Below are 18,633 nucleotides of genomic sequence, written 5' to 3'. Positions count from 1 at the left end.
ACATATGATATCAACAACCACACGTGTCTCGATAAGCATGCTTTCCTATTTTGTAAACTCAACTCATCTTGTGCTTCAGGACATTCATGCAAAGATTAATAAATTCCCCACCACAACACGCCACCATAATATGCTGTTAAATGATCACTTCTGTCCTGGTACAGACATCTGCGAAGGCGGAGGAGCCTTCACAGCAGTCGGCCCAAGCAGTGGCGTCAGGCATCGAAGTGGCAGTTCTGGCCCTGGAGCGCCGCCCAGCTCCGTCCCTGGCCGAGCTCGACAGCAGCAGCTCCTTCAGCAGCATGGACGAGGACAATGACTCGGATTCAGATCCAGAAAGCATGGCCCAAGCCCAAAATTACATCTACCAGCGCCCGCCGCTTGTGCGCTCTCGAGGAGGCCGCGGCGGGCTGCACCGTATGAGCGAGGCGTTTGTGTGTTTCTTTGCTCCGGACAAGCGGCTGACGCGACTGGTGGAGGAGCTGTCCAGAGACAGGCGCTCCATCTTTGGGGGCATGGTTCAAGACTTCCTCCTGCTGCAGAGAGGAGTGCTCAAATCCCTGGCTTCCTCTTCTTCATCCACTTCCTCGTCACGTGTGACCTCTGTGCAGCTCCTGCAGGGTCTGCGCCTCTTCCTGTCCCAGGCAAAGTGCTGCCTGCTGGACAGCGGAGAGCTGGAGCCCCCCATTGAAACCCTGGTGCCAGAGAACGAGAAAGGTAAACAAACACAAAAACAATATTGCTAACACATGAAAACACATTATATTTTGAATCCTAGCATCAACAATTGTCCTTCAAATGGCTTCTGGTCTCCGGGTGGTGCATAAATGAGGCCGTACAGTATTGCAAAGGAACATGCATATTGAATTTCCACATTCTTGCACACATTAAAGTAAATGAGTAGCTGTAGGACAGGAAGAGATGGCCCACAATACGTCAACAGCTCGTTGGTTGATCCAACTTCCTGTCAGGATCCATGTTTAAAATGATCCATCAGAACTAAGGTGGACAGATTTAATTATACCCCAACACCTGCCGCGTGTAGACGGATGCGTGATTTAGTTTATCACATGAAAACGAGGAGCCGGTGGAACTGGAGGAGGGAGAGAAATGTGACAAAAAAAAAAACTGTACTATCAGAAAACACTGATTCAATTGAGCAGAGTGCCAGAGGACGCAGGTCGATGGAAACAGACAGCCTTTTCTCATAAATGGTGGGCTGCCCAGGCTCCAGTGAAAGGCACTGTCAACACAAAGTAGTTTTGCGTGGGGGGGGTAGAGCCTCATTCACTAGAGCTCATATTGTCTCTGGTATTTAGAAAACAGCATTAGGAAAGCCCTGCCCGGCGCGCCTGCTCTCACATCCATCACAAGTGTGATTCTTCTGCTTATTGTAAAGACATCGCCGGGTGCTACAGGAAGGATTCTAGTTAGATCTTTTGACACTGTGCGTAGGTTTTTCTTTGTGTGTGTGTTTGCAGGTGCGCTTGTGTGTAAATGTGCGATGATGGATGGTTGCCTGGCAGTGCACAGGCTTCGGGGTAGAGCGGTCGGCCACTGCCTTCCTTCCTTCCTGCGCTCTGATTCTGATTTATCTCGCACTGCGTCGGTGGGAGGCATTAGCATTTTTTTTCTCCCCCTCGTTTATCATAAAAAGATATCACAGTCCCACGCTCACTTGAAGAGCAGCACGATTCAGGGGAGGGTGGGAGGGAGGGATGGAAATAGGCAGGATACTTTGGAAGTGTAATCAGTTACATTATCTACGAGTACGTTTTCTTTTCAGAAGTCGCTGACACGGCTGTAATCGCATTACATGTAATCTGTTACTCTCCAGAGCTGGTAAAAGAGAGAGGGATGCTGGGAGGGGGGAGGAGAGGGAGGTAGAGAGACGGAGCATGGAGGGCGTGAATGATTAATCACAAGGGGGGGATGATATAGTAAGGTAGATGGGGGGAGAAGTTGGGGGATTATACAGGAGGGAAACATGAAGGAGGGAGAGGAGGATATTGATGATGAGTGGAAAACAGTTTGCACTGGAGATTTGTTACCCACTTAGTCAGGACTGCCCACTGACTGCGGGAGAATCACTGAGTGTGTGTGTGTGTGTGTGTGTGTGTGTGTGTGTGTGTGTGTGTGTGTGTGTGTCCACGTGGGAGAGCATGCATGTGTAACATGTCCACGAGCTTTGTTACCTCTCACTGTTGTCAGGCCGTATCTCCAGAATGTTAGCCTCTCAGGTGCTAAGAGAAATAGCTTTGTGTTCTTGCTCGATGGCGGTAAGCGAAGGAGTCGTTGATTGACACCACTCATATCTGTGTGTTCAGAGCCAGAAGCAGATTAGCTTAGCTTAGCATGTAAAGACTGAAAGCAATCTGATGAAATCCAACACAGCGGTAAATTCTACCTTTTGGGAAAGTGCTGATTCAACTCGTTTGAGTTTGATATGCATTTTATTATTATTGTCTGGAGGAAATGACACAACGACTTGACATTTCGCTGGCTGTTTAGAGTAACAAGCTCCTGTGATCTTTACAAATGCCATGTTGTGTGAATGTTAATGTCTTCCAGATGTGACGCTCCGACGATGCATCATATGAACCTTATTTGTTGTGATTGGTATGTAGGAGTGCTGGTGTTCGGTTTTCCCGGGAGTGAAGGGGATTTAAAATAATTTGTTGGATAATGGAATTGATGTTTGGGGTCTCAACAGGCCAAATACATTTCCATTATTCATTGTTGACTCTTCGTTCACTCTGATAATTCCATTTGCAAGAGCAGCGTACCTTTCTGGGCCTCTTGCCAGAGCCTCAAGATATGTAGACACAATTCTCCACCTGCAAATGACCAAATAAATAAAACACGCAAGCAACTCTGTCTACAGAACACGCACCTCACAGCAGGAAAATGTTTCAGTGTGATCCCCCTCTGTCCTCAGACCTGGCGCTGGAGCGGGCCATGTTCTCCTGCGTGCTCAGGCCCCTGAGGTCCCACCTCGAAAAAGCTCTGGTTGCGTCGCACAACCAAGACGGCACCAGCCAGCGGCTCACCCAGAACATGATCCGTCTGAAGGGGGACGTCGCCATGGAGCGGCTCGGGGTGCGGACGGGCGTCCCTGACAGCCGCGAGGTGGAGAGGGTGAAGCAGAAGCTGATGCTGATGCAGCGGACGCACTCGCCCATCGACAAGGTGCTGCTGCTGCTCCAAGTGTGCAAGTGCGTCCACAAGGCCATGGGGTCCTTACACGGTGAGAGCAGATGCTTTGGATTTTAAGGCTCTACTGTAACTTCAAAAACAAACTTTATTAGTATTTACAGAGGTCAGCGGGACATATTCCATTTGCTGTGGTGTTTTTAAACATGCTGTATTTGCTGCTTGAAAGCGTCCCTGTAAAAGGAATGGAGGTCATCTGTAACAAGGTGAGTGTCTGGTCACTTGAGACAGGCCGTGTCTGTGTGAGCGGTGGGCTGCTTCTCAGCACGACCTGCTGGAAATGACTGAAAGACACATTTCTTTTTAAGCCTACCCTTATACTGTCTTCCTGTCATTTTCTTTCCAGGACAGGAAGTGAGCTGGGAAGACTTCCTGCCGTCGTTGTCTTACGTGATTGTGGAGTGTAACAGGCCCCACATCCTGATAGAGGTGGAGTACATGATGGAGCTGCTGGAGCCCTCCTGGCTCGGAGGAGAGGGTACGACCTGAACTCCAAATGCTGCCTGTAGCCCCAAAATGTGGAGGAGCTGTGCTGTGCTTTTATTTTGTTAAAGCAGTAACGGATCAAATTGATTATCATTGATTATAGCTACTAGAAGCTCTTTGTTTTGTGTGTCTTTGGTTGCAGGTGGGTACTACCTGACCAGTGTGTATGCCAGCCTGTGTCTGATCCAGAGCCTGGACAGGGAGCAGCCGTTCTCAGGCTGCCTGACGCCGGAGGCCCAGGAGGCTCTGAAGGAGTGGAGCTGCAGACGGAGCCTAGAGGCCCGGAAACAAAAGGAGAACCAGCAGAGCCAGGTAAGTTCAGTCTCAGATGTTTCGATGGTAGCAGCGCTCCACAGGAACACTGTTACATATAGCTATAGCTGTCGCACAAAGCTGCCCTGTAGGAACTCCTGCTTACTATGCATTAGTCTCCAACATACATGTCGGTATATAAGGATATAAAGGCCAACTTACACTTAAGAACATATACAGTATAGGATCTGACGAGTTCAAAGGGACCTATCGAGGTCACAAATGTAAGAAAGGTGAGTTTTGCATCTGAAGTGATCTAATGAATGTGTCCTCCTTGCTTTAAAGGACTGACCTTTAACTACCTGAAAGGATGTGTCCTGTTTAATGTCTAATGGCACAAATGGCAACAAAAACAAGGCGATAATCCACCCGCAGGGGTCAGACTTTACATTAATTATACTGATGGCGATGCACGCTGAGCATCAGATTATCCTACATCTGTGGCAATGACAGGTGGACGCATATTTGACTTCACAGCACTCGAATGATCTCGTGGTCACGAAAAGGTGAATATTTTCAGTGGAACTGTAGGTTGTCCATCAACACTCCGACAGCACACCTGGATTCCCCTTCTTTGGCGTGCGAACACGTTTCAAATTCATTTGAAGGGATTAGTTTTTAGACATTTTTAGAGGTAATCCGCTGATCTGGGGCCGCCGGCTTACGACAGGGCATGCACTAATGCGCACACTTTTTCCTACACTCATATTATCACTCGGATTGGTAAAAAAAAAAAAAAAAAGGGTCCGACAGATGCCATGGAGAAAAAAAAAAAAAGGCATTGTCATCCACAGCGTTTCTGTCTCGTCACGTGGTGCCTCTCCTGGCTTCAAATAGCCGATCTAACTCACCCGGCAGCCAGATTTTCCACTGACACAGGCGGGGATCAGTGAGCCAAGTGCTATGAAGAAGTGGGCGGTCAGATAACATGAAATTTATTGAGCTGCATCTACCCATCGAAGCAGGCAAACACAATATGCACACGGACAGCGAGGAGCTCAGTGACACTGTAAGTTTTGATGATGGCAGACCTGTTGATTGTGATTGCCAGTGTGTGTGTGTGTGTATTTATTTCTTTTTTTTAGAGCATATTTGGCCACCTGTGTGTTTTAGGGGGGGGGGGGGGGGGGGGGGCTAGAGGTGTGTGTGTGTGTGTGTGCAGGTAGACTGTGTGTGTTTGTGTGGCAGAGAAGAGGATTCTCACTGGTTTCTTAAGGTTGGATGTTTGGGAAAAGGATTAAGCGTGTTTTCATTCTGTGTGTGTGTGTGTGTGTGTGTGTGTGTGTGTGTGTGTGTGTGTGTGTGTGTGTGTGTGTGTGTGTGTGTTTTAAAGAGAGTTATGAGGGTGTCTGTAGGTGGTTGAATCTGACATTATATAATGGCTCAGGTTCAGCACATTTGATGTTAAGTGGTTGAAGAGCGGCAGTTGTTGAGCCGTTAGTTGTGTGTTCTCTCGCCTTTTCTTTTGAAAATGTCAAAAAAGTTTGTGCGTGGATTAAAGTGCGGAGAGAAAACTTCAGCGGAGCGCCGAGCGAGAGCTTAATGGATTATGTTTGGTGAGTTTGGACGTGGACGTGCTCCAGTGGATTAATATTGGGAGTTTGTCAATGAAGCTGTAACGACGATTTTCATGTAAAGCTCTTGGACCCGCTCGTGTTTGTGTGTTGTGTGTTGTGTGTGTGTGTGTGTGTGTGTGTGTGGTGTGGGGGGGGGGGGGGGGGGGGAGTAGAAGCTTTGTTTTAGAGAGAATTTATTTTCATGAGCATCATTTTGGCTCATTTATTATAGTGGATTATCAGCCTGCACAGCTTTTCATTTCTCCTCTGGCTCCATCGCTCTCCTCCCCCTCTTCTGCCCTCACTCCATAATCCTCTTGACCTCTGTTTTGTATGAACACAGTTTATATTAACTCTCTTTTCTCTCTTCTCCCTCTCTCTCTCTCTCTCTCTCTCTCTCTCGATTCTTCTACGTATCTCGTATATGTCCTTCTATCTTTTCTAGCCTCCTTTATCTCTTCTCTCGTATCTCTCCTCTATGTTTCTCTCTCTCTCTCTTAGATGTCTCTCTTTGTCTCTCTCTCTCTCTCTCCCTTCCCCTCTCTCTCTGTTCTCTCTCCTCTCTCCCTCTCTCTTCCTCTCTCCCTTCTCTCTCTCTCTCTTCTCTCTCCATCCCTTCTCTCCCCTCTCTCTCTGTCTTCTCTCGTCTTCTCTCTCTTCTCTCTCTCTTCTTCTCTCTCTCTCCTCTATCTTCTTTATCTCTTCTCTCGTCTATCTCTCTCTGTCTCTCTCTCTCTTCTCTCGTCCTTCTCTTTCTCTCTTTCTCCTGTCTCTCTCTTCTCCTCTCTCTCTCTTTCCTCTCTCTCTTCTTCTCTCTTGTCTCTCTCTTCTCTCCTCTCTCTCTCTCTTTCTCTCTCTCTTCTCTCTCTCTCTCTCTCTCTGTCTCTCTCTCTTCTCTCTCTCTCTCTCTCTGTCTCTCTCTCTCTCTCTCTGTCTCTCTCTTCTCTCCTCTCTCTCTCTCTCTGTCTCTCTCTCTCTCTCTCTGTCTCTCTCTCTCTGTCTCTCTCTCTCGTTCTCTCTGTCTCTCTCTCTCTTTCCCTCTCTCTCTTTCCCTCTCTCTCTGTCTGTCTCTCTGTCTCTCTTTCTCTCTCTCTCTCTCTCGTTCTCTCTCTCTTTCTCTCTCTGTCTCTCTCTTTCTCTCTGTCTCTCTTTCTCTCTCTCTCTCTCTGTCTCTCTCTCTGTCTCTCTCTCTCTCTCTCTCTCTCTCTCTCTCTCTCTCTCTCTCTCCAGAGGTGCGTTCGGATACTGTTCCAGGACGGGGAGCGGAGCGCCGTGCGGACGTTGCAGTGGAGTGCCGGGGAGACCAGCCAGGCCCTGGCGCAGCTGTGCGCCACCACCTTCGGAGTGTCCGACCCGCAGCAATACACCCTGTACTGGCGCAGCGGCGGCGAGATGAGGCCCCTGCCGCCTCAGGCCCAGCCCCAGGACCTGGCCAGCCACAGCGAGGGAGGCCCCTCGCTCTCCTACCTGAGGACCGACCATGACTTCAGCAAGATGCGGCGGCTCACCAGAGGTGGCGCCGTGGACCTGAGCGAGTCGGTGTGTGAGGAGTGAGTGGGAGGGATGGAGGAAGGAGGGAGGAGGAGGGGGAGGAGGAGATGGATGGTTGCTCTCTCTTTCTCTCTCTCGTTCTGTCTCTTTCTCTCCGGGCGGTGTGTCGTGTCTCGTCGTGGGTCAGGACTTGTGACAAACTACAGCCCTGCTCCAGACTCGGAGCAGACCTTCAACGGTAAACTCTTTCCTAAACGGACCAACATGCAGAGCACAGCAGGACCAACATAGGGACTGTTGCCAAAGGTTGTACTATGTACCACTCAGTGTGGCTGCTGGTGTAACGGCGTGTTCTACTATTTGTGACATGGAAAATGTGTAATAAATGGATTTGGTTGTTATTTGAAACATGAACCCAGAGTTATACCATGAAGGGATTACATCATTAAAACGTGAGGAGGCTCAAATCCAAAGACAAATTGTGTGAGACGACTGTTGCCTGGAAACAAAATCACTTCCTGTACGCACCGTGGTGATGTAACCCTTTCACAGTGTAGTTCTGAGAGAAATCTAAAAGACACTTGGATGTTTTATTGCTTCACTTTTATGTGTAAAAGTCTGCAGATCCTCGGACGGAGAGTTGTTAAAGGGTTTGTCTGTGCCCCCTGGAAACCTCAGTACCAAAGTGACACAAAACAGATAGAGAGAGGCCATTTTGTGATACAACAGGTGTTTACTTTGAAAGGAATCAGGTTTACAAGCTCGAGGGAAGCTTTAAATCAGTGGTTATTTTTAGAATCACCCACAGAGACACTCTCATTTGAGCTTTTTGGAGAAAAAGCACAGACTCTCCTCCTTGCTCGCGTATTCTATTAAGTGTTGTTGGCAGGTGCGGTAATGGGCGAGTAGGAGGAAAGTGATAGAAAAGCATCAGCTCTCAGACAACCTGCAACAGATTTACTGAATGACTTGCGAATGTATTAAAGTGTTTTCCTTTTGTCAGACTTTAACCCTGCTTTTTGAGTTCTCTTTGCCATCCTGTAAAAATAACACCGCGTTGCAACCCGGACAGTCGGACCAATAAACCAGCACCTCTGGGTGACTGGTAGAATGTAAAGTCACCAGCTTCTGGCGACTCCTGCTGCAAGTCATCACTATCAACGGACTGTTGGACTCAGTGTCACTCTCAATTATCATATTGTGTATTTTAAACTAACTTTTAATTGTTCAATTTGTTGGGTAGATGTCAAACCTAAGTGTGGATCTTTCAACCGTTTTTAAATCCGCCCGAGGAGGTTTCACTTTTGGAACGAGGATGTGCTTTTTGAACATTATTGCATGCTTCTTTTCATTTAACGTGAAGGTTTCTGCGAGTGTGGCGTGTGTGCGCGTGAAGCATGTGTTCATTGTGAGAGCTCACTATTTTCTTTTCTCAGTGTGAAGAACACTTTACTGTATTTTGTCAGGTAACTGAGTATCGCAATAAAAAAACTAAAGTTGCAATATCTGTTCACAATGTTGTCACGTGCAGTTTTGTTGTGTGTGTCTTAAACCGACTCAACCACCAGAGGGCAGCAGATTACATCATTTCACTCCTGTCTTTAAACTCCCAGCTAGTTTTTAATGTTTACATCCTGACAGATTTGATATTTTTGGTCTCTATTAACAAATCAAAACAATCTAATCTATTTAAAAGTTGTTAACAATCCAACATCTGACTAATAGATAGATAGATAGATAGATATTGCCCAAATGCAAAACACAAATCCAGACACTTTATAATCTTTTGATAAATTACAATGAGATATAAAGCTACTATATTCCTCATATATTTATGATTATTTGCTATTTTAAACACATTTTCATATCAGTCGGGTGTATCTGTGTATATATATATATATATATATATTTATATATACAAATATATATATTTATATATATAAGCGGCCTAAATGGGTTTCCTCAGACGGGTGGCTGGCGTCTCCCTTAGAGATAGGGTGAGAAGCTCAGCCATCCGTGAGAGACTCTGAGTAGAGCCGCTGCTCCTTTACGTTGAAAGGAGCCAGTTGAGGTGGTTCGGGCATCTAGTAAGGAGCCACCTGGGCGCCTCCCTAGGGAGGTGTTCCAGGCACGTCCAGCTGGGAGGAGACCTCGGGGAAGACCCAGGACTCGGGGGAGAGATTATATCTCCTCACTGGGAACGCCTCAGGATCCCCCAGTCGGAGCTGGAGGATGTGGCCCGGAGAAGGGAAGATTGGGGTTCCTTACTGGAGCTGCTGCCCCCGCGACCCGATCCCGGATAAGAGGTAGACGATGGATGGATGGATATTTTTATATATATATATCTATTTGTATATATATATATATATATATATATATATATATATATATATATATATACAAATATATACACAAATATATACAAATGTACATTGGATGCAACAAAATATATAAATATTGACAGAATTTCCCCCAGAAGGACAGAAAACACAGATTATTGATTTAGTTGTCAGTGTCTATAAGAGTTTATAAAAGTTTCAGATATCCATATACTGTGTCTGAACACTATCCTAAGTAGCAAACAAACAAATGTTATCAAAAAGATTACCTCAGCAACTAAAAGTTATTTGTAATATGAATTATAATTCAAATATTTTTACGTTGTGTGTTCAGTATGTTCAGTCTTTCCAACAAACTCAAATACGTTCACGTTACAACGACATAAACCAAAAACAAAGCTTCATAAATGATCTAATTGTCAATATTGTGTCAGTCGATTAACTGTTCCAGAACGAGCAGGAATGCCATTTTCTAAATTGAAACATCTCGTGATGGTGTTTTCCTTTACACATTTTATTTCTATCTGACTCCACCTCCCAGATTTTGCAGCACCCCGAGGCCTTTCTCCTCGTACTCTGCCCTGCTCAGCCAGAAGGACTCCTTGTCTTTCATGATGTTGGCGAGCACCGCGCCGCCCAGGAACACCATGTGTTTACGCCGGGGAGGGTCCTCGATGCGGATCTTAAACTTCTGCGCAGGTGAAGGAAGAAAGAGAGGAGAGGTCATTGAATTATAATAAGTTAGAGCACCATAAAACTGCTCCTGCTAACCTTTGAAATAACTTATAATAACAAAGATTACCGTATAATATTGGGTTTATAAAATCAGAGAAATATTAAAGTTCTTACCGATAGTTTCTGAGTGTCTCCGTCCAGCACCCTCTCCAGGTAGAGCTGCTTGATCTCTCTCTCCAGCCTGGATGGAAGTCCGGGGTACATGGTGGTCCCTCCGGACAGAACAATGTGCTTATAGAAGTCTGCCCTGCGCAGAAGAAACACACGGGAGATGGGTTAAACGTTGTGGCTTGTCTAACGCGTAGGTGCGTCGGTGAAGGCGGCAAGTGAGGACCTGAGGTCGATGTCTGCAGCCTGGATGGTGTTAAACAGCAGCTCAGCCGCTCCTGCTCCCTCCACGTTGATGAGGTGAGGCTGGAAGAGAGCTTCAGGGGCCCCGAACCTCTCGCCACCCACATTCACCTGCCGGCCGTCGGGGAGCTGCACCACACAGAGGAGAGCATTTGTAATGGCAGCCACGATATCTTTATTCATACAGCGAGTGGAAGGCGCCAAAATCACACATGTTGAAATTCTACAAATAGAATTTATGCTAAGCTAAGCTAAGATAAGCTAACCCGCTGCTAGCTTTAGCTTCATATTTACCGCACAGGTGCAAGAGTGGTGTCGATCTTCTCATCCAACTCTCGGCAAGAAAGTGCATGGCCACATTTCCTTTGAAACTAAAAATGCTTTATTCCCTGTGCGACGTACTGTGAACGACTCCACCAGGAAGGTGGTCTCCTCGGCCAGGCGCTGCTCCTGCTCGATGTTGTATCCCACATAGCAGAGCTTCTCCTTCAGCATGCGCACAGTCTCGAAGTCTGCCGTGTGGTTGAAGGCGTAACCGCGGAGAAGCAAGAGCTGATGGCGGGAAGATAAGAGGTGACCTGTTGTGTTGTCACAGTTTATGCTATATTCAGACCCTACGTCCAAAACAGCGGACTGAGCGTCTACTGGCTCACCTTGATGAGGTACCGTGTGATGTCACGTCCTGCGATGTCCAGCCTGCGTGTGAGATGGGGTAAAGAAAAGCCCTCATACACCGGACAGATGTGGGTGACACCGTCCCCCGAGTCGAGGACCACGCCGGTCAGTAAACCTGGAGACAGGATTGGTATTACAGTTTGCTCTCAGTAACAACACATCAACAAGGATTGAATCCCTTCCATGTCTTACCCTGAGCGTACAGAGTGAGCACGGCCTGAATTGCCACATAAATGCCGTGGAACTGGTACTTCTCAAACATAACCTCCGTGATCTTCTCCCGGTTCTTGGTGGGGTTCATGGGCGGCTCGGTCAGCAGGATCTTGAAGAAGAAGAAACAAAATGTAATTCAAACTGAGAGCATGCTTCAAACGCGTATTATGTACAGTATAGTGGTTTACCAGGCTGGTGTTTATGCCAGATGTGTTCTACCTTGCATTCTGATGGGTTGATGTCCAGGCGGTCGGGCCCGAAGGTGTAGTCCCACAGGTGGAGCATGTCCTCCCAGGAGCGCACCATACCGTTCTCCATGGGGTAGGAGATCTCCAGCATGGACCGGCACTCGCTGGCCTCATCGCCCACCATCAGGTCCTGGTGGGAGGAGAAGAAGAGGCCGACTTTACAGGGTGAGGAGTAAAAGAATGAGAGCTACACTTTCTGAAGATCAATATAATAAATATAATAATGGCGCAGATACCAAAGCTATACTTTTTTTTACAATATTAGTCATTTGAAGAATGTATAAATGTTTATTATTGTCTCAACACAAGCAGCCAAGAACTTTATCAGAATATTATATATATTATTATCTCACCTTCATCTCGATGTTGCCCACTTTGGTGTTTGATCGTATGAGTGGTCGACCCACCATGGCGGGGAAGATGTGGTCGGGGAAGTTGGATCCGGCAAAGCCACATTTGACAAACTGGGGAGGGATGTGAAAATGAAACATAAGACTTTTATTTTTTTTCCTGTGCGTGTGAATAAAGTTCTAATTTTTTGTATGTTGACTGAAGCTATAACGTTTTGTAATGGAGCATTTCCATTCATAAATCAGTTTAATCCAGCACAAGGATTCATCTGTATCCAGGAGACTCTCCTAGAGTCACGATGCATTTACCAGATTAATTATCACACAATGCAAATGCAATTTAATTACGTTTTTAAAAGCATGTGTAATAATTAATTTGGAAAGCATGGAGAAATATGTGTTTTCACTGCCTGTCATGACTCCAGCTCATACTGTAGTGTCTCAACTTGTCTTTGTGGCCATCGACACATTCCTTAGCCTGTGGGGATGCAATACATTCCAAGCAGAGGTGCACACACACACACACACACACACACACACACACACACACACACACACACAAAAGGATTGCAGCTACAGTTCATAACTCATGTTTGTCCTAACATATATCAACATTTACAGGGTTGAAAAGCCACGCTAAAATCTCTCTTCCTGCTTTTCATCCAATTGTAGCTCATTTCAAAGCATCACAACCATGTATGGCTGTGTGTGCACCTGAGAGGCAAGAGTGACAAGTCCAGACACAGATTCACACCCTTCAGGTGTTAACCATTGCATATGATCCAGAAGCAAACTTTTTACCTTTTTCAAGACAGCACATTACAATAAAAACAGATGTTTAACACAGCTGGTGTAGGTTTGCATTAGAGAAGCATTGGCTTTGAATATAAGCTCAAATGTGATGTAAATAGTCTGTAGTGTATGGCACAATATCAACATTATTTGACTCACCCCTGTCCCATTGTCGCAGACCACCACTTTTCTCCCCTCGCTGTCCATGCTTGAATAAATATAGCTCCCTCCTGACAGGACAGGGGTCTGACTAGCAAATGACAAATTCAAGATTATTACACATGGATTTAGCAACTGACAGGTAAGCAGAAGTCTTTGTGTTACTCCTTCCAGCATGGGCGGGGTTACTGAATGTGAGGACGCCCCATTTTCTGTGGCCAGGGCAGAGGGGGAGGACCAACACTTCACTTTTTTTTCAGGGAAACATGTAGTTATATTTTTGAATGAGGCATTTACAACTTATTGTTAAAGTTGACATTTACTTAGACTTCTCTTTTTGCAACAAAAGGAGAAGAACATACAGTGAATTTATTGTTTATCTGACTTATCTTATCTGGTAGACCTTAAAAGTTTACTCAATTCAATGAGAAATTGTAGAAAGCATCAAAACATTCATACTTAACATTAAAATTATAAACACTACAAAACAAATGTATAACAAATACAAATATGTTATCTTGTTTCATGTATTTATTCATATGTAGCCTATAGACTGCATTTCTGGTCCTTAGCGACAAAAAATAAATATATTTAATACTATTCTTAATTATAAGGACCTAGTAAAAGTAAATTCCCTAATAGAAATAATTTAAGTGGAAAGGGAACGCATGTCTTTAGCATACTGTTTGATTATATTCTATTTTCTAACTATCCAAACTGTATAGATCAGAGGCTTTGGAAATCCTTATATATTTTATAATATTGTACTTTATTTATACCCATTAAATGACTCTTAATGACGATTATCAACTCATCCTCAGCGTTGTTTCCTCCCTCCATTATTCTCTACGTTAAAGATGGCCGCCATCTTTGTTTGGTTTTAGGAAACAGCTGTAACTCGTCAACACTCTTGTATATCTTCTCCAAAGTGCAACAGAAACGATATTTTTTGGCTTGTATGTCATCATAAAAAACAACTTAGTGACTTGAAGACTATGATAATTATCAGTGCAAAAGTTTTAAATGTGAAAACTATAAATAACAGAAATAAACAACGTTAGCTAGCAGCTAACGTATGCTAGCTGGTGAACATAGTGGAGCATTAAGCAGCTAAAAGCCAGATATTTTCCTTTAGGAGACAAAAAAAAGAGCTAAATGGAGGGTTAATGTTGGATTTATATCCATTAGCTGGCCAAAAACTGAATACTAATATTGTTTTGTATCTGCTGGATGTGTAAATAGTTTGCTAATATGTGAATGTTGTGTTTTAGCTTGTTTTGCACATAACCACAGAGGTCAAACAGACAGTTTGACTCTCAACACAGGTTTTTACCAGTTACATATTTAATTGTAGCACTGCATTGCAATAATTAATGGAAATGAGTCATTACTGTTGTTGATAGTTACACCTTTGACAAAATGTGATAAAGGTTTGTGAATGTGGGTTTGTGTTGACATTCAGAGGGTAATATTATGTGGTATTTTCTGACTTAGTGAGCTAGAGAAAGACTACAGTACAGTTGTTGTTTTATTATTTACTAGTTTTGCTCTGCTTTGGACTTGTTAGCGTTTATATATATATATATATATATATATATATATATATATATATATATATATATATATATATACCTGTCAGCAAATGGAGCCCTACACGGTGGCAGTCATAGCATAATTTGAGTCTATCACACGTCATTGCTATACTACAATAATACAGTTTTTAACTTATAAGTACAGTGAGTCAGTGTAACTTTGGATAAAAATAGGTTCATTTATTTACATAAAACATTTACAAAATACATCTTTTCATTGAAATAATGTGTCATGAGACATGATGGTTGTAAGAAAGACAGCCTTTTGAGTGTGTCGAGGACACATTCATATCCGTCTAGGTCTCACTGTTCTCAAATGTAATAGGCACATTGAGTTAAGACCGATTAGTGCTTTACATTCTCGCCGTCTCATCTGTTCTGTTTCAGCTCCTGTGGGAATTCATCAGAGCAGCTCAGGAGCGTTTACAAACAGCCTTACATATTTCAAACCGTCACCAGAAGAGAGGTGAACAGGTAAAACACAGCTGGTGACTCAAATATTTGTGTTTTTAAGCAGCATCATTAGGTTCATGTGTAAAGTCTATCTAAACTCATGTTATTGTAAAAGAGTGACGCCCTTAGTTTCTGTTTAAGGCAGTGAAATGTGTTTAATTGGTCAGACACTATGTTTACATGCACATTGTAACCTGATTACTCTTCAAGACAAGATTACGGGAAGAATGATGCCATTTTAAATGTTAATGTGCAATTAAATAGGTTAATTTTGGACATTTATTTAAACTTTTTACTGTTGATTTGCTTCTGCATCAACACCAGATGTTTTGATTAAATAAATTGAATGATAAAAATCAAGGTTATGCTGATAATTAATGTTTAATGTTTTAAATAAGAAAATGAAATTGTTAGCTCGACACTTTCCGCAGTTGGCATGTCACCATAATCTAAAGCTGATTGAGTTGTTAATGTGCATGTAAATGTAGTTGCATATATTAATAGCCTACTCAAGGCATTTTCATTGTGTCCTCACAATTTCCATACGAGTATTAGAAAATGAGCTATCCAAAAATATTTAATGAAACCAGTATCAAAACTTGAAATATTAATACTCACATTATCTAAAGACCATGGTCAGCAGTAAACTATTTCATATAACAGTCGAGGTTGTGTGCCATGGTGCTTTTTTAAGTGCATGTTGTTTTTGCATATCCACTCAGCCGCATCCAGTGGCGTCCCACTGAGAACACCTCCAGTGTGTCCACAGCCAAGTGTCTTTAGAGTCTGATGATAGACGTCCCTCTCGCCTTAGGGGACGAGAGTTTGTCCCTCGTGAAAAAAAGAGTCCGCCATCTTAAGACTCGAACTCGCTGTCGCTGCTGACGGAGATCTCTGGGGTGGAGGCTCCTGTTCCTCTGCGCTCATTCTCTGTGCTACAGTCGCTGGCCTCCGGGCTGCCCAGGTGGTGAGGGGAGGGAGGCAACAAGTGGGGGTGATGGCGTCGGTCCTGAAGGGAGCCGTCAGGTGAGCTCCCAGAGGGCAGGTGGGAAGGATCCTGCTGCATTCTGGGTAGAGGGAGAGAAGAGAGAGATGAGTGGGGTCCCATTAGCTGCTCATATATTAGTATGTGTGGCATTGTTCCTCATAATATCATCTTTTTATTCAAAATCAGCATCACCATATGGACTTCTTGACCAACCTGTTCTTTGCGGACGCAGCGCGGTCTCTTTGGCGGCGGTTCTTGAACCAGTTGCCGACCTGTGTGGGTGTGAGTCCCGTGGCCTGGGCCAGGTGGCGTTTCCTGGACGGGTTGGGGTAGGGGTCTTGGAGGTACCACTCTCTCAATAAACTGCGAGTTCTTTCCTGCAAAACACACAGAAATATATTGAATATTCCGGCTGCCATAGACAATACAAAGTGCCCTTCATTAGCATGGAATAGCATTTTGAAAAGACACCATATGGTGTTTTGATATCATCTTATTAAACCACAATAATCTTATCACTCTCATATGATGCTCAGTATAATCGTATTAGTCTGGATTTATGAATAGTCGATGATTACAATCAGCATTCGTAGTATACATAACAATTTATAGCCACTAAATTGGATCATGTTAAGGGGCTTAATGGGCAGTTGGAGAGACTATCCCTCCTGAGGTTTGGAATTAAAGATTAACTACAATTACGAACAATACTTCACCCTGCCACGTGAGGGAGATCACACACACACACACACACACACACACACACACACACACACACACACACACACACACACACACACACACACACAGCAGGGTGCATGCTTTTTTGCTTACAAACTTTATCTTTGAATCCATAAAATGTAACAAGTTAGTGGTGTTATTATAACTTTATGTGAATAAACACCATTTATTTGCTCATGACACTGAAAGAGGAAAAGGTTTCTGTGTTTATTGTGTATACGCATGGTGTATTAAGATGCACCATCAGTCTGCAGGTGATGCTCTGAAAATGCTCTTTAAACATGGAATAACTGTCTCTCCATTGGCTCCTGGGTAGTCCATAGATGGCTCAGTTAGACTCCCTTAGGTCTGTGCTCATAGCCAGTACAAGTGGTATCATATGTCATACTCGCTACAGCACTACTAATTAAGTATAAAATTAAATCAGGGAAATGACTTTGAAGCTGCACACAGTAAATGTTGCAGCAAAGATAAAAAAGATGATGCTGAAGTGACAACTTTAGCACAAGAACAAATTAGACCTACGAGTGTGTAAAGTTTAAGGTCTGTGTCATATATGAGACATATATGAGAATGACATTAACGTGATGTGTTTACACCTATGGAAGGACAAGAATCAGTAATACAACTACTAGTTGTGGCATATTTAGGAGCCTTGTTTAACAGTGTGGATGTCCTGGTGATAAAACACTGTCCATGCATGTACCAGATCTCAGGTCACCCTGTCTAAAGTAGTATCATGGCAGAAGGATAACCACAGCTCTGACCATTATCATCTTAAGAGCTCAAAGAGCAGGCTGCTTGAGGTTAAAGGGGACTTTTACGAGAAAGCAACTGATGGTCATGTTAGTTTCCTATAATCTAAATGCATGTTATAATATGAAGCCTCGGGTCCGGATTATTTACATGTTCGCCCCTAAAACGATGGATGACACACGTGGGTCCCACTGCAGCAGCCAAGTGGGTTACATTGTGACACTACAACACGTATCGTTTGTTGGTGTTTACCTTAAAGCAATGTGTCTTCTGCTCGCCGTCCCAGATGGTGCGGGGCAGGGGGAACTTCTTGCGGATCCGGTACTTCTCCACCGGGCCCAGCGGCCGCCCTCGGAGCCTCTCCGCCTCTCGGTAGTGCGCGTCCAGCCACAGGTCTTGAAGTTTGGCGTGCGACTCGCGCGTAAACCGGTGGCTCTGGAGGATCTGGTACAGGCCCTCGAAGTTGCCACTGTGGAAAGCGACCAGCGCTCTCGCTCGCATGACGGACTCGTGTCGGTTCAGTGCTTCCCCGGCAGAGCCAGGGACGGCGGCGGGCAGGGACCAGAGGAACCTGCCGAGGCGCTCGATGTCCCCGGTCTCTTCCAAGTTCTCACACACTCGAGCGACCTGGTCCGGGGTGAACATCGGCAGTGGGAACATCTCGGTTAGTTGCTTCTCAGTAGCTCACCGAAGAAGCTATGAAATGTTCACAATGCGCATGAAATGTATCCAACCGTGCGTAAAGCTCCGTGCGCTCGCTGCCTCTTTTTTTTGTTTTGTTGAGACGATGGCAAGTTTTGACACTTCCAGCTGCTATCTGCTGCCTCTCTTATGCAACTAAGTCTTGCCTGGCATTTGGGCAAATGTTTCAGAGAAGCCTGTGCGCAAAGGATGACGGTGGCGGCGCGCCTCCAGGTTTCCAGAGTAGAGCCAAATAAAGAAAGAGGACAGGGAGTCAACCTGTATTTATAGCTAGATACAATTAGCATCTCTGTAGTTGTTTTGAGAAGGATTATACATCCTGGCCATTAGCCTCTTAGTGGGGGGTAGTGTGTACAGAGGTGACTGGCTGATCAGCTTGTTTGGCTTAGCCTGAGGATACATTGACTGCCAGGATGACTGCATTGAGCAAACAAGCGAAGATAGGTTATTTGATAGGACGGATATAGTGGAGATAGAAGCC

The 18,633-nt window shown here is 44.6% G+C and overlaps 3 protein-coding genes across 6 annotated transcripts in view; 1 reads left to right on the top strand and 2 right to left on the bottom strand.

Moving 5' to 3' along the window:
- rin1b (Ras and Rab interactor 1b) overlaps window positions 1–8,569 on the top strand; it is a 28,874-nt gene extending 20,305 nt beyond the window's left edge. For all 4 annotated transcript variants that reach the window (XM_029455269.1, XM_029455267.1, XM_029455266.1 and 1 more), the window contains exons 8-12: window positions 165–717; window positions 2,939–3,247; window positions 3,560–3,691; window positions 3,842–4,011; window positions 6,798–8,569. In XM_029455269.1, coding sequence (XP_029311129.1) covers window positions 165–717; window positions 2,939–3,247; window positions 3,560–3,691; window positions 3,842–4,011; window positions 6,798–7,121 — 1,488 coding nt within the window. In that variant the 3' untranslated portion in view covers window positions 7,122–8,569. The remainder of the gene's footprint in view (window positions 1–164; window positions 718–2,938; window positions 3,248–3,559; window positions 3,692–3,841; window positions 4,012–6,797) is intronic.
- Window positions 8,570–9,771: 1,202 nt separating this feature from the next.
- LOC115023418 (actin-related protein 2) lies at window positions 9,772–13,754 on the bottom strand. Its single transcript, XM_029454372.1, has 10 exons — window positions 13,700–13,754; window positions 12,921–13,007; window positions 11,973–12,083; window positions 11,591–11,749; window positions 11,351–11,480; window positions 11,137–11,273; window positions 10,886–11,035; window positions 10,467–10,612; window positions 10,247–10,379; window positions 9,772–10,088 (listed from the first exon to the last, which is right to left on the bottom strand). Exons 2-10 carry the CDS (start codon window positions 12,966–12,968, stop codon window positions 9,918–9,920), a joined length of 1,185 nt encoding a protein of 394 aa, XP_029310232.1. The 5' UTR covers window positions 12,969–13,007; window positions 13,700–13,754; the 3' UTR covers window positions 9,772–9,917.
- Window positions 13,755–15,821: 2,067 nt separating this feature from the next.
- Window positions 15,822–18,110, bottom strand: six7 (SIX homeobox 7). The gene is made up of 3 exons (XM_029454373.1): window positions 17,703–18,110; window positions 16,167–16,330; window positions 15,822–16,032 (listed from the first exon to the last, which is right to left on the bottom strand). Exons 1-3 carry the CDS (start codon window positions 18,108–18,110, stop codon window positions 15,822–15,824), a joined length of 783 nt encoding a protein of 260 aa, XP_029310233.1.
- Window positions 18,111–18,633: the final 523 nt, after the last annotated feature.

The sequence above is a fragment of the Cottoperca gobio genome, chromosome 18, assembly GCF_900634415.1.
Source record: "Cottoperca gobio chromosome 18, fCotGob3.1, whole genome shotgun sequence".
NCBI classification, from domain to species: domain Eukaryota; kingdom Metazoa; phylum Chordata; class Actinopteri; order Perciformes; family Bovichtidae; genus Cottoperca; species Cottoperca gobio.
This window is presented reverse-complemented; position numbering and strand designations above follow the sequence as displayed.

What these genes read in the sequence shown, in the direction of transcription:
- LOC115023418 (XM_029454372.1), bottom strand. Translation starts at nt 12,968, where the DNA reads ATGGACAGCGAGGGGAGAAAAGTGGTGGTCTGCGACAATGGGACAGGG. An exon ending in TCTGCGACAATGGGACAGGG is followed by an intron (nt 12,084 to 12,920) that starts GTGAGTCAAATA and finishes ATCCCTCCCCAG; the next exon opens with TTTGTCAAATGTGGCTTTGC. An exon ending in TCAACCCATCAGAATGCAAG is followed by an intron (nt 11,481 to 11,590) that starts GTAGAACACATC and finishes TTCTTCTTCAAG; the next exon opens with ATCCTGCTGACCGAGCCGCC.
- six7 (XM_029454373.1), bottom strand. Translation starts at nt 18,110, where the DNA reads ATGTTCCCACTGCCGATGTTCACCCCGGACCAGGTCGCTCGAGTGTGT. An exon ending in AGAAGACACATTGCTTTAAG is followed by an intron (nt 16,331 to 17,702) that starts GTAAACACCAAC and finishes TGTGTTTTGCAG; the next exon opens with GAAAGAACTCGCAGTTTATT. An exon ending in GCTGCGTCCGCAAAGAACAG is followed by an intron (nt 16,033 to 16,166) that starts GTTGGTCAAGAA and finishes CCCTCTACCCAG; the next exon opens with AATGCAGCAGGATCCTTCCC.